The sequence below is a fragment of the Dromiciops gliroides genome, chromosome 1, assembly GCF_019393635.1.
Source record: "Dromiciops gliroides isolate mDroGli1 chromosome 1, mDroGli1.pri, whole genome shotgun sequence".
NCBI classification, from domain to species: Eukaryota; Metazoa; Chordata; class Mammalia; order Microbiotheria; family Microbiotheriidae; genus Dromiciops; species Dromiciops gliroides.
The window spans coordinates 601572074-601587202 of NC_057861.1; the positions used below are offsets into that span (position 1 = coordinate 601572074).

At 49.1% G+C, this 15129-nt stretch overlaps 1 protein-coding gene across 1 annotated transcript in view; it reads left to right on the top strand.

Annotated features, from left to right (window-relative positions):
* The window catches only part of CNTFR (ciliary neurotrophic factor receptor), a 48763-nt gene extending 34635 nt beyond the window's left edge, over positions 1-14128 (top strand). Inside the window, 3 exon segments of the mRNA XM_043987573.1 lie at positions 1773-1936; positions 12902-13082; positions 13959-14128. Coding sequence (XP_043843508.1) covers positions 1773-1936; positions 12902-13082; positions 13959-14128 — 515 coding nt within the window.
* The last annotated feature ends 1001 nt before the right edge of the window (positions 14129-15129 follow it).

The window sequence follows — 15129 nt, forward strand, 5'->3', positions numbered from 1 at the left end:
GGCTGCGCCCAGGAGGACCTCCCAAGGATTCATTTCCCAGAGTCCTCATTGTGAAGAACACCACACGTGGTCTCCAGGACTTCTAGCCTTTTGGGATCCCTTGGGGGATTCTCTAAACCCTCAGGCCCCTGGATCTGTCCTCATCCTAGAAAGCACCCAGATCATGCTCAGAGTTTTCTCAGGACCATCCCCCCCTTTTTGAATACAATGGGGGTCTCTTCCCACAGCGTGGTTTCATGGTCTGCCCCTACACTCCCTGGCAAAGGATGCTGAGATATGACTGGAGGGTAGGGGCTAGGGGAGATAAGCTCTTCCTTCATTTACCTTCCTGGGGTCTGAACACCTCAATGATTCCAATGGGAACTAGACTGGCCATGGATGGCAGTGATGTCCCCTCTCTGACTGGGTGGGTGGGGATGCTCCCCGAGGGCAGGAGCTATGTTCTTCTCTCTCAGACTAGGGACTCCCTGAAGTCAGGAGTCATGTCTTTCCTCAGATAACCCATTAGGGTTCTCGGGTGTGTTGTTGAGGAACTCTCCTGGTAAAGATGTCCAGTTTTCAAGCTCCCCTTGGCTCTCATGCTCCCTACTCTGCTGCCCTCAAGGACCCACTGATAGATCCTTTCTGTGTGGGCAGGGGAGTGGATGAACTGGCCCTGAGAATTCTGAACCTGATTGCATTCTGGGTGGGAGGAAGAGTGGAAGTGCTGGATGAAGGCAGAGACCAGGGCTATTATGCAGAACAGCTGCAGCCCCCGCCCCCAACTCCAGCCCCTTCCACCCAACTTAATGGCTTCCTTAAGTTTCGGGTGATGAATGAGGTGTCAGAGCAAGAGACAGGGCTGGGATAGGCGCCTCTCCTACCCCTCCCTGGCCTCCTCACTCCAGACCTCTTCTGTCTCCCCTGGGCTCCCCTCCCCTATCCTGTCCTGCCCCTCCCAGATCCCCCCTCCCCATGGCTTCTTCTGTCCTGACCCTTATGTACCCCCACCTCCTTCCGTCCTGTCCTATTTCTCCCATAGGTCTTCCCTCCTATCGTCACCCTATCCCTCCAACCCCCTTTCTTCTACACTCAGACCTATCTCTTCTAGCCTTCCTTCTGTGTTCTTGTCTATTGTAGAGCTTTCACTCTTTCCCTAGCCTCCTCCCAGTTTCTACATCCTCTCCCTAGGCCCTATTAGGCTCTCTTTGTCCAACCCTGCTCTCTCTAAACCCTCTTACCACTTCCTATCGTCTTCTGGCCCATCCTAGCCTCTTTCAGTCTTCCTCAATCTTGGCTCTTTTTCTCTTTTCCCAAATCTGCTCTCAACCTCTTCCCATCCAGTTCCCATATCCCATCGACCAGAGACCCCTCTGATTTAGCCCTTGAACTTTCAAATCTTGTCATCAGTCCTATAGCCAGAACTCCATTCAAAGACAAAATAGACCTCAGTTCTTGGCGCCCTCCCTCCTTGATGGTCCAAGGCCAGAGGGATAGTCACCTGTGGGCAGTCATCCTCTTAATTTATCTTGAGGGGCCAAGGGCTGATGGGGTGAAATCCTCACTCCCATCCCTGATCTGACGATGACTTTATTAGTATATTCCTTAGAGTAGAGTAGTGTAGGCATAGTCCTGCCTAGCAGATAGGCAAGTCCTGTGATGGGTTGGGGATGCATAACTTCAATGGAGTGGGTAATGGTGGTGGTGACAATGACAATGGGGATGATGGATAGGGGAACAATGTTAGTGACAAGCTTGATGATGATGTTGGTGGCATGTTTTTTTCCAATCAGTGAAGCCAGATCCTCCAGAGAATGTTGTAGCCCGGCCTGTACCCAGCAGCCCTCGACGTCTAGAGGTGACCTGGCAGACGCCCTCCTCCTGGCCTGATCCTGAGTCATTCCCTCTCAAGTTCTTCCTTCGATACCGGCCATTGATCCTTGACCAGTGGCAACATGTAAGTCTGGCTCTACCTTTGGGGGCAGCTACTCTAAGTGCTCCTAGGAGAATACAGAGATATCTGCTTTCAGAAGACAGATATCCATGGTCTCTGGAAGCTTCTATTCCTTCTTTTTGGGACCCCCTATATCAGGGTCCTCCCAGGTCCACGACTTCCTCATTGTACTTTATTTCTTCTCCCCTTCCCTAGGAAGGACATGGTGGTGGTGAGGAAGGAAGGGAAACCGGGGTACTCCGTGGGGAGGTCGAGCTCCTAGCCAGGCTGGGGCTCAGATCCTTGATGCCCATTACTTAACCAGTGTCTTGCTCCTTTCCAGACTGAGTAGTTTATGGAACAAAAGAAGTGAACTAGGAACAGATTAACCATCTTTCTCTCCAATCTTAGCCTCAGTCTCTAAAAAAAAAATGGAGAGGAGATGTTACATTGATTCTTTCTTGTTGTCACTATGGAAGGGAAAACAGCAGGGTATAGTGGGAAACACCCTAGTACTGGCAGCCAAGATGTCTGGGTTCTAATCCTGGTCCCACCAGAAACTCATCGTGTGATTTTCAGCAACGCGTTTCCCTTCCCTGGACGTCTGTTTCTTCATCAGTAAAATGAAGGGGTTGAACTAAATGGTCTTTTAGGTTCCTTCTAGCTCATACTTACAGTGACTCAAATACCATCAACAAATATTTGCAGGATGCTTCCTGTGTGCCTAGCCCTGGGCCCAGCCAGGCTGTGAGGGAGACAGGAGAAGGAACAGACACAGGCCTTCAAGAGGTCGTCGTCTGTTTGCGGAGCTGACTCACCCACATGAGACAATTAGAAGACAACACAAGACATGATGCTGTAACTAGATGGGTGAAATTAGGTAGCTCTGGCTATAGGAGTGAGCAGTTGGTTGAGGCCACAGGAGGTGAGATGGGAGCTGGACTCTGAAAAGTTGATAGGATTCTGACCAGGATGAAGAAAAATGGGGATGTGGGTTCTACGTAGGAGGAACTGAGTGAGCAAAGGCAAGCATGTTCAGAGTGTGTGTGTGTGTGTGTGTGTGTGTGTGTGTGGTATTGGAGATGGTGAGAAGATAGACCTAGCCAGGGTGTGGGGGGTGTTCAAATGTGTGGTGGGGGTGGGAAGTGGCCCAAGATGGGGGGAGTCGGGGAGGCAGGACAGCTGCGCTCCGAATTTCCTGGCTACCACCCGGGCCGCTGGGATGTGCGCTCAGCCGTGCCTTGCTGTGTCCAGGCTGAATGCGCCCCCCCCCCCCTTTTCCCCAACCCAGGGAATATGGCCTGCAATTCACATCATTTCGGGGCAAATGCACATCTGCATTTCTTTTGACATCATATCCAGTCCTGGGGAAACAGAGAACAGAGGAAAACGCGCGCACGCACACACACACACACACACACACACACACACACACACACACAAGCACACGACACAAGAGAGAAGAAAGACGTTCTTCCCTAATCCCCTATTCCTGGGAAAAGGAGAATCGTTTTTCCATATTTTGTCATGGGAAGCACTAGCTCAGATGGAAAGGAATTTAAGTGCCTTGGAGCGCTGGTTCCATCACACCCTAAAATCCTGAGTGCAAATCTTGCTCCAGGCATTTCTAGGCCATCCATCTTTCCCTTCCCAGCCCCCCACCCTCATAGAACCCTCAGTCTGAGGAGAAACACCCCTCTTATTTGAAGAGTCCTTAGTTTGAGAAACAAAGTTCAGTCATTGCAGGTGGTCTGAAGGGGATATAAGCCTATTCTTGGATGTCCCCTGATGTCAGATGCAGATGTCCTTGGGTAGCTGTTGTCAGAAGTTAGGAAAATTCTCTAGCCTTCTGGGAATCTCTCCTTCAAGAGAAAGTCCTTAACTCAGGGAAACTCTTGTCCTGTTGTGGGAGAAATAGCCCTGCTACTGTTGCCCTGCCCCTGGGTCTGGATGTGAACTTACTCTTCAAGGGCCCCCAATCTGAGAGAAGAATAGGTACCCATGGGGCTAGGGCTTAGGAACACTTACAAAATATGAATGGAGACAAATTTATGGATAGCTGCACAGAATATGTGTAAAGGAGCTGGGATGAATTTGGAAAGTTCTCCTCTGAAAAGGAAATTTCTGGTTGGGTTTGGATGGTGGTACCATATGATACAGGAAAAAAAGTACAGGAAAGAGGGTAGGGTGAGCAAATGAGAAGGGTCAAAGGTGGGGATGACGGGATCTTAGGTGGTGGAGAGGAAGAAATAAGTGCTTTTGATTTTTCCTGTAAGCTCTCATGTTGATGAACTAGGAACAATATTCCCAAGGAGAACAGTGCAGAATTGGTGGAGTTGTTGGGGGCAGGGTAGGGGAAGGGATATTGAATGAGATTGCCAAAGCTAGGGATTTCGGGTCCCCATCAGTGTGTTCAGGATACAAGTCTGCACAGTGTGTGTGTGTGTGTGTGTGTGTGTGTGTGTGTGTGTGTGTGTGTGAGCATGTGTCCATAGGACATGATCAAGGCATGTGGATAACACTGGTAGAGAGCATGCACAGCACGTATGAGTAGTCTATGAGATATACTCAAGATGTGAAAGAGACATTCAGAGCCTGTGTAGAGGGATTGTGTGATAGAAAGGCTGTGTGCGTGCCACAGGGTATCTGCCGGAAGAGCCTTAGTCATGGTGGACTTATAGGAGAGGGACAGGAGTCAAGTCAACAAACATTTAATTACCAGACAATGAATATGTGCCAAGCATTATTCTGGGGATACAAAACCAGAAACCAAATGTTAGCCCTCAAGGGGCTTACTTCAATTGGGTGAAAACAACACGGACACAAAAAAGTCAATACAAAATAAAAAGTAATTTGGAGGGTAGCATGGCAGGGTGGTGAGGAGAGCCAGATATGGTCTATTGTAGGAGGCGGCAGATTGAGTTGAACCTCCAAGGGGAGTAGGCTTTCTAAGAGGCCAAAGTGAAGGGAGAGAGCATCTTGGGAATGGGAAACAGCTTGTACAAAGATATGGAGATGGGACCTTGAATGTCATGCACTGTGAAAGTCAAGAAGAGTAGATTGGCCAGAATGTGGTTTTTGTGAGGGGCAATAATGTGGAAGCAGCCTGGAAGGGCAGATTGGGAAGGGCTCCCAATGTCAGGGCAGATGAATGAATGTATCCTAGAGAGCAGAGGGCTGAAATTCCTTGAGCAGGAGAGTGGCACGGTCAGACCTATGTCTTGGGCACATCCAGCTGGCAGCTGCGTGGTGATGGAGAGACCCAAGCCAGGGAAAACAGTGAGGAGGCTATTGCAGTAGTCTGGGCCATGAGCATGACTGTTGTGTGGGTGCAGGAAAGGGGACAGATACAAGATATGGTCCTGACCTGTCAGCAGCAGGCCCAGTTTTCTGAACTGTATCCATCAGTGGGGATGAGCTACCCAGATTATTTTCTGATTCTCTTTGAGACTCATGGCATAAGCTTATGGGATGACTAGAAGATACATGGAATAGTTTATGGCTGGAGTCTGTGGCCAGGATTGGGCGGTGGTCAGTCCATAGCTCAGACTGATGATCTGTTTGTCACCAGGGTTAGGACTCAGTCTACAGCCATGGCTTTGAGGTCAGTCAGTGGCCAGGATTAGAAATTAGTCTTTGACTGGGATTAGGGGCTAGTTTAGGATCAGAGTTAGGGGACTGTCATCTTGAGTGGGTCAGTTTTGCTCATCCAAAGTCCCAGCTACGGTCTGAGTACAGGGATGCTGGAATCCCGCCTATTGGAGGCTGGCTGCAATTTAATTTATCATATGCTGTCTCTGAGTCTTTTCTAGTCCAAATACCTTATTCTATAGGTGAAGAAACCAAGACTTGGAGAGGTTGGTGCTGGAAATGTTTTAGTCATGGTGGGCTGATATGAGGGATAAAGTATCATTAAGGTCAATTCAGCAAGCATTTATTTTTAAAGCATCTACTATGTGGCATAATGCTAGATTCTGAGAATACAAAACCAAAAACCAAATCATCCCTTGCCCTCAAGGGGCTTACATTCTATTTATTGTAAACAACAACTTTACAAATATTATAAAATAAATACAAAGTAATTTGGGGGCAGGGACTTGAGGATCAACCCCAAGTCCTCTCTGCTTATAATGATGTCCCTGGCTCCCTGAAGTTCCTCAGAAAAGGCTCTGGTGACCTTGGCCCCCTGGAACCTGAGTGTTCAGACCTGGGCCCCTGGCCCGGCTGGGCCCTTTTCTTTCTTCCCCTTTGGCTGGGGCCTGCGCTCTGTCTCCTCAGCAGAGAGCACCGCCCGCCGGCTATCCCCCTTGCTCCTCTGGCTTTTAAGTATGTAACTCGATCCTGGGGCCCTCCTCAGTCCCCCAACCCCCAGGTTTACGGCCAGTCTGGCTAACTCACTCAGATGTTCCCCTAATGGAGTCCTCGCCTGGCAGACCGCCGTCCCCTAATGCATCGCTAATAATCTGGTTCTGGTTTCATGAGCACCCCCCGCCCTCCCTTACCTCCCCACCCGTTAACGAGCTACAGACGGGGCGGCCACCGAGTGCAAGCACACGGAACGGACACGCACATACTCGATGGTGTCCACATGCTCTGCACACACACACATACATACACACATATACACACACAAGGGCTCTGGCTTGCACGTGTGCACATACATCACACATACCTGTGTCCATGTGGTGATGTGTGTGAGCTCTGCATGTGCCCAGAGCAGACACACATGGATATGTGTGCATACATGTCCATAGTGGTCTCTCTGTTTACACATGAAACATGAACTAGTGTGTGGCTAGCATGTTATGAAATGTGAAACACTATGTGTTCACATGCATGAACACACAAATTGGCCATGTCAACGCTTCCATGCATGTGCCCAAATGTAGCTGACAGAAAGGCCTCTCCAGGGGATGAGCATTCCATGGCAGATCAGCGTTGTCCCACATGTAGCCCCAAATGAATAGAACTCTTACCCTAGAAGAGACACTGAGGGATCCCCTCTTCCACCTCCCTGCCCCCAGACAAGATGGCACCCCTCCAAATAGAGTCCCATGGGTTGGCCTTTCCACTGAGCCCTGACTTCAACAGCTCCTTTCCCCAAACTCGAGCTGTTTCTGTTTCTTTTCCTTTGTATCTCTTTATATACCCACCTCCACCCCACCTCTGTCACTCCCTTCAGTGTCTCTGCCTGTCTTTATGTCGCTGTTTCCCAAGGAACCTAGGGCAAGAAGGAAAAATTGAGAGCCTTATGGAGGTGGCTACAGCAAAGCTGCCCACCTGTCCTGAGGCTGCTCATCACCCCCACTGTACACCCCAGTTTTCCATCATATTGGGTTCTCTCCAGGATAGTTTTCATCTCTTTTCCCAAGAGTTCGGTCTTCCTCCATTCTCACTTAGGAGGATAGGGAAGAAAGGAAGGGATGGAGAGAGGAAAGGAAGAAGGGAGAAAGGAAGGAAGCATTTCTTAAGGACCTGCCATGTGCCATACACTGTGCTAAGTGCTATATAAATATTACCTCATTTGATCCCCCCAACAACCCTGGGAGGAAGGTGCTATTATTGTCCTCATTTCACACTTGCAGATAGTGAATGGTTAAGTGACTTGCCCAGGGTCACACAGTTATAAAGTGGCTGAAGCTGCGATTGAACTCATCTTCCCAACTCTACTGCTCCACCTAGCTGCCTCTATAGGCAAGATAGTGTGTTCATGTGCTCCCTGGGCTGGTCACTGGACCCTTTCTGATTGGCCTATGGGAAAGCATCAAGATGTAACTGGGGGGGCGGGCAGCTAGGTGGTGCAGTAGATAAAGCACAGCCCCGGATTCAGGAAGACCTGAGTTCAAATCTGGCCTCAGGCACTTGACACTTACTAGCTGTGTGACCCTGGGCAAGTCACTTAGCCTTCATTGCCCCACCAAAAAAAAAAAAAAAAAAAGAAGATGTGACTGAGGGTAAAAAGGAAGAGTAGATGAAGCAGAGGAAGACAAAGTCAGTAGGGATGGATACAGCTGGACTGAGGCTAAAACTCAGTCCTGTTCTTGGGAAGGTCCCTTGGATTGTGGAAGGGGGTGGGCATTGAACCAGAGTTCTCCCTTCCTATCTCCTGTTCCCCTCTCTCTACCCAGGACCTATCTACATTCCTATTCCTGGGGCTCTCTAGAACAGCGATGCCCCGTCTGCTATTACCAAGCCAAGGGAAGGGACATGTGGGCTCATGTTGCTTAACAAGCCTGAGACCCTGACAGACTTTCATCTCTGAGATTGGGAAAGATGAGGGCATTTAAAGATGGAGGCACTGCAGCGGATTCTGGCTTGTCTCCCAGCACACCAATCTTTTTGAGCCCCAGTTATGTTCTTGTTCTAGGTCCAAGGAAACCAGGAGCACTTAGGGCCAGGGTAGCTGTACTGAACAGGTCAGAGTTCCTTTATTTAGTTTTGCTGTCATCCCCCACCCCCTTCAGCCTAGGGGAGTAAATGACTCTACTCCCTTCCCTATGATCAGGAAGATGTGCAAGGGTCACTGAGCTTGGGGTAGTACTCCCATGGTCTCCCCCCCAGACACTTAGGTAATAGTATTGTAACACCTGTTTTGGAGACCTAACCCTGTTTCAGGATCATAGAACTTTAAGCCAAGGGAGACCTTCATTGGGGTGCTCTAGTCAGTCCCCTTGTGTTACAGAGGTCATGTAAGTCTGCAGCCACAGTGATTCAGGTCATCCATAGGGATGAGTGGCAAAGTTGGGATTCCGGTCTGAGTCCTTACAGCTGGAAGGGACCCCAGCCCTCCTCTTCAGCGACATCTCTGAGTACTCTAGCACCCAGGCAGGGCAGGTATGATTCTCATCAGACTCAGAGGGAAAGGTGTTGAGATTGCTTTGGGGCATGTTGAACTTGCTTAACCATCAGGGCTGGAGATGTCAATGTAGGAGTTACTGAATGTGGAGGAGAGGGGGACAAATGAGTTACCTCTTGAGTTAATAAGGCCCTTTTCTGGTACCAGAGATGCAGAGCCATCTTCTGTAAGGCTGCTTTTGTAAAGCATGTTGGAAAACGCATTCCTGGAGTTGTCAGCTGAGGTTGGATGGGGTGGAGGGAGGTATTGTTGGAAATGACATATAGTGAATTCCACTCAGGTGTGGTTGGGTCAGATGACCTCCAATTCTGAGTTCCCTTATATTTCTGAGATTCTATGATTCTGTGAGATCAGAGGAAATCCTTGACTCGAAATTGAGAGCTTTTTTTTTTTAATCTTTCCTTGGCTATACCATCTCAGAAGTAGCTCTGATCCTGCCCTCTTAAACTCAGGGGTTATGACTTGCTTCCATGAACAGAGAAACATGGCTCTCATCACCACCCCCCTCCCCAGTGGGAGAGATTTCTAAGTTCTTGACAAAAAACGGAGAGAGATGTCTTGCTATATTATATGGACATCTTAGGTCAGACACTGATCCTACATGTGCACACATTAGACTCTCACACATTAACCACAGATGAATAGACAGAGATATATGCTTCGTGCATGCCTGAGTGCACCCTCACACACACACACTCACATACATACATAGATACTCACACACACAAACACACCCTCATGCCCCAATGGTAACATGAAGTTCACCCCACCATCTTTAGATGCCAAATCATGTATGAGAAACAGTTGAGAAAACTAGAACTCTTTAGCCTGGAGGAGAGAAGACTAGGGAAAGGACACAATAACCATGTCCAAGTATTTGAGCGGGGGGGGGGGGGGGGGGGGGGATGGGACCATTCAAAAGAACGCATTCTCTTTTCTTTCTTTCTTTCTTTCTTTCTTTCTTTCTTTCTTTCTTTCTTTCTTTCTTTCTTTCTTTCTTTTTTTGCTTGGCTCTTGAGGGCAAAATGATCAACAAGGAGAGAACATTACAGAGGCGAGTTTCAGCTCAATAGAACAATCAGAGCGGCTTTTAAAAAATGGCCATGGGAAAGATTGATCTCCCTGGCCCAGAGTGACAAACAATCCAATTCACTTCATCTTAGTTATATAAGCACTGGGTACTGGTCAAAAGAGAAACAGAAAACAGTCCCTGCCGTCAAGGACCTTGTGTTTAACTGAGACAGCTGGGTGGTACAGTGGATGGAGTACCAGGGCTGGAATCAGGAAAAACCTGAGTTCAGATCTAGCCTCCGACACTCACTCACTATGTGACCTTGGGCAAGTCACTTCATCTCTGTTTGCCTCAATTTCCTGGCTTGTAAAATGGGGGGAATACTTAGTTCCTGCCTCCCCAAATTGTTGTGAAGATCAAGTGAATATTTGTAAAGTGCTTGGCACAGAGTAGACTGTGATAAGCTTTAAAAGCTGTAAATAGCCGGGATATACCAAAGGACCTTCCTCTTTAGGGGGTTCCTTCTAACTTGGAGCCTTTGGTATTCTATATAAGTCTTTACCATGCCTCAACACTGGGGAAGGGGTTTGGACGTGGTCAGAGGGAGGGACCGAGGCTCCACACCTAACTCTGGGGCACCATCAAAGTTTTTTCTCCACCCTACTCCATCCTCCACTGAGCTGCCAAAGCCACTTCCATACAGCCACATCAACCACACGCACCCTGCCCCACTCAGCTTGCTCCCAACTACCTTGAAGATCAAGTCTAAAGAGCTCTATTTGCCCTCCAATGCCCATGGGTCCCTTCCTATTTTTCCAGCCTTCTTAGGCTTTACACCCCTTCTCATAATCTATGATCCATGGATGTTGGTCTTGCCTTTCTTTCTTTTTAATTTTTTTTTTTTTTGGTGGGGCAATGGGGGTTAAGTGACTTGCCCAGGGTCACACAGCTAGTAAGTGTCAAGTATGAGACCGGATTTGAACTCAGGTACTCCTGAATCCAGGGCCGGTGCTTTATCCACTGCGCCACCTAGCCGCCCCTTGCCTTTCTTTTTTTAAACATGCACCACTCCATCGCTTGACCCCAGGTGTTTTCCCCAGCTGTCCCCCATGTCCAGAATCTTTTCCCTCCTCACCTCCTGACTTCCCTGGCTTCCTTCAAGATTCAACTTAAATCCCCCCTTCCCCCACTCCTTATGCCTTCTGTCTGCTCCGTATATATCATCTACATACATACTTGTTTCCATGTTGTTTTTGCCATGAGATGGTGAGCTTTCTTGAGGGCTGAGACTATTGTTTAGCCCAGTGCCCAGCACATAGTAGGTGCTTAATAAGTGCTTGTTGATGATGATGAGAAATTCTGATGAAGGTCAGAGAAGGGGGACCAGTAACAGCAGGGAGTCACTCATGAGCTCTGAACTGATAATCAGGCTGTCCTGCCAAGGATCTTGTCTGATTTCCCCTGGGGTCTGCCCCAAATGATGTTCTGTCAGGAAGTCAGTTAACAAGCATTTCTTACCATGCATCAGGAACTGTGCTAAGTGATGGTGATACAAAAAAAAGGTTCACAGCCTTTCCCTCCCTGGTGGAAAACTAGGACTTGCAGAGATCAAAACATTGGGTCAAATTTGCAGGTTGAGGTAGGGCAGAGGAAAAAATGTCAGGCATCTCTTATCTTCCCTCTTCCCTTTCCTTCTCCTCTGAACACCACGGAAAGCTCATTTGAAGACTCCTTGGCCAGTGTAGTCAGAGCCCTTTGGGGTTACAGCCAGGGGAAAGGGAGGGAAGGCAGTGGCTGGCCAAGTGCAGGGACTTGGGCCCAGCTCCCTCTGTCCCTGCCCGTTTATGAGGCTCTTTATGGCCATCCCATCGGCAGGTTAATGAGGAAGTAAGTGACGCTGAGATGAAGCAGAAAGGGGCCTGGAAGGAGCAGGGGCTGGGGTAGTGCGGGGGATTAGTGGGTGGTGGTAGCCTAACCCTCCCCCTGCAGAGCAGCCAGATTCTGCTCCCGCCAAGGGCTCCCTTGTAAATGGCCCCCCTCGGTGGCGCTAATGGCTGTAAAGGTCTGTAATGAGAGACGATGGGGGCTTTGGGTGGCCAGAGAGGAAACCCTGGTAAGGGCCGGCGTCCGGCCGGGCACGGTAGGCCATAAAATTAACAGGCTGTAAAAAGGGAAAGGGCATGGAGACAGAGGGAGGCAGCTGGTGGCAGGGAAGGGAGTGGATGGAGAGACTATGGAGGGGAACATCTGGGAGGTCTCCTAAGAGGATGACCCAGAGGAAGGAACAGTGAGTGCCTGGCTTGAGTCCTGAGAGGGTGGTCTTGGGGTTCTGTGTTGTGTCCCTTCAGTAGTGGAGGTGCAGTCCGTAGGATGACATGCACTCTTTCATCTACTCTCCCACGATTCAAGGCATTTGGGAGTCAGGTAGGGGTTTAGCATTGGGGTTTGGGGGGGTCTAATTATCATTGATATTAGATAGAAACATAACTACTGGAGGACGGTCTCATTTCCTTTCAATGAAGCCAGGATAAAACATTAGGGGGACAATCAGAGGTTGGAATTGAGAGTTTATTGTGGGGAAGTGGGAAGGGACCATCTGGGGCCTCTGGTATAGCAGGAGATTGGGGCAGGGGTGGCGGCTCTGGGAATACAGTTCAAAGAATTGTTAAGTGTAGGGAAAGGGAAAAGGGACACATGACCGGGGATGGAATCAGAAAGAGATTTTTTTATCTAAAAAAGTCAGACACAAGGGCAGGGAGAGTGTCACCTAGTGTTCTAGATCTGGACTCAGGAAGACCTAGGTTAGAATCCCACCTCAGACATATACTAACTCTGAGCCCAGTTTCCACATCTGCAAAATCAGGTTGTTGGATTTGATATAACTCTAAGATGCTATGACTAGAGAATACCCCTGACCCCAAACTACTCTTCCCTTCAGTTCAGCCCATCTCTTGGACCTCCCCTTTCCTCACCCCATCCCCTGCATCTTTCTTCTTTCCTAGTAGGGTTTAAGCTCCTTGAAGGCAGGGGCAGTTTCATTTATGAGTCTAGAGCCTCAGAGCACAGAACAGTACCTAGAACATAATAGGCATGGCATAAAGGCCTCCCTTGCTTCCCTCAGGTGGAACTGTCAGATGGCACTACCCACACCATCACCGATGCATATGCTGGGAAGGAGTATATCATCCAGGTAGCTGCTAAGGACAACGATATTGGGACGTGGAGTGACTGGAGCGTGGCCGCCCATGCCACACCTTGGACTGAGGAGCCCAGATACCTTACAACAGAGGCTCAGGCTCCAGGTTAGAATCCTGGGCTCATTCCCCAAGTCCCACCCCCAGCACATCCTCCAGACCGCTGTACTCAGGCTGAGATGTTCTCACAGCTCCATCTCTGTCCTGTCTCCTTTTGTCCGTCTTCTGGCCATCCTCCTTAACAATGAAGCCTCCTCCCCTCTCTTCTGCTTCAAATGCCCCCGTGTCCCCCTATCCCACCCTACCTCTGCCTTTCATTATCCCCTTAGGCACTCTTTGGATCTGTTATCTCTTTGTATCTGTCTAGCTAGCTGGCTAGCTTTTTGCCTGTCTCCAGGGCACTATACACTGCTCTTGGGATCAGAATTCTTGTGTTTGAGGTCCTCTTCTACCATTTACCATCTGGGCAATCCTGGTTAAGTCACTTAACATCTCAAAGCCTCAGTTTCCTCACCTGTCAAAGGGGCATGATAATACACCACTTACCTTTCTGAGTTTTTGTGAAGAAAGCACTTTGTAAATTTTGAAGCACTATACACATGCAAGCTATTGTCATTTTGTGTTTTCTCCCTGCCTATTCCTGTGTTCCTCTTCACCCATCTCTGTTGTAAAAATATTTCCTCCTCATAGTTCTTATCTCATTCAACTCCCTTTCATCAGAGAACTGCCCTTCCTTTTCCCTCCTCCTGCCCTTCATTGCTCCTGGCCCCCATCATCTGTATCTGGGAGGGAGGTCTAGTCCCCTGCTCTCCAGGGTTCCCAGATTGGGGTGAGGAGAGAATGGGGGAGAATAGGGTCTCTACTATAGAAATGGATAGCTTTTCTCACTTCCTCCCTTACCCTGGGTAGGGTGAAAAGTTTATGGGGATCCCCCCTAGCCTCATATAAGCCCCAGACCCTCTGAGTTTTTTCCCTTCCCCCCAGAGACCACCACCACCACCACTACATCCTTTGTCCCCCCTCCCACCACGAAGATCTGTGATCCTGGAGAGGTTGGGGATGGTGTGGGATCCTCGCCCAGCCTCCTGCTGACTGTGACTGTGACCGTGACCATGACTGTGACCACCATAGCAGCTACTGGCCTCTTTATTTAGTGAGTCTGGGTTGGTGAAGAGCATAGGGTTGGGGCTGGAGGGAAATGAGTGGGGCTGAGGTGAGAGGGGAGAGGAAGCTGGTAGTGTAGATCCAGTCCCAGGCGTGCAGTCGGTAATATTGGTAGAGAGAGGAGTTGGGACCCCTGTTGTGAGAGGGGCCAGGGGCCAGGTCAGGACATTGGGGAATGAGAGGACTTTGAGCTTATTTCCATGCTTTTCATAATGAATTATATTACACGCAGATCACATGTAAATAAGCTTTGTTCTATTAATTAACACAATTTTTTTTTTTTTGGCTGAGAACCCAAAGAAACAGCCCTAGGTAGGGAGTGGGGTGGGGGAGGGGAGGAATCTGTGAGAAAGAGAAAAGATGTGCCCATGTCATGGGGAAGGGGAGACTGAGGATCTGGGCAGCCTGAAGAGCTGGGCACAGAGCCTGAAGTTCAGCTCTCAGAAGAAGGACCACAGGCCCTTGGGGCAGGGGCAGGGGCAGGGGCAGGGGCAGGGCAGGGCAGGGCAGGGCAGGGCGAAAGTTGGGATCTGAAAAGCTGGACTAAGCCATGCTAACCGCCTCCGTTCTCTTCTTTTCCCAGAGTCCCTCTTTGCATTCCTGTGGAAGAAAATGTTGAAAACAGAAATGAACAACAGAAAAAGGCTCACAAAAAATATCTCACACACACACACACACACACACACACACACACACACACACACACACCAAAAAAAAAAAAAAACCAGGAAAAACAAAACAAAACAAAACAAAAAAACAAACAAAAAGATACCGTTGGGATTCTCGTTTTTCTATTTTGCACACGGTCAGGAGGACGTTTCACATTGTCTCCAGCTTCACTTTACAGAGACAACCCTGGCCCCTGACTCCCCTCCTCCAGCCTCCTATCCCCAATCTATGCCCTTCCTCCCAGCTACCTGACACTTTTTTCCTTCCCGTGGCCCTGCAGCCTGCAGCCCCGTCCCCAGCTCTCTGGTTTTCTGCCACCTCT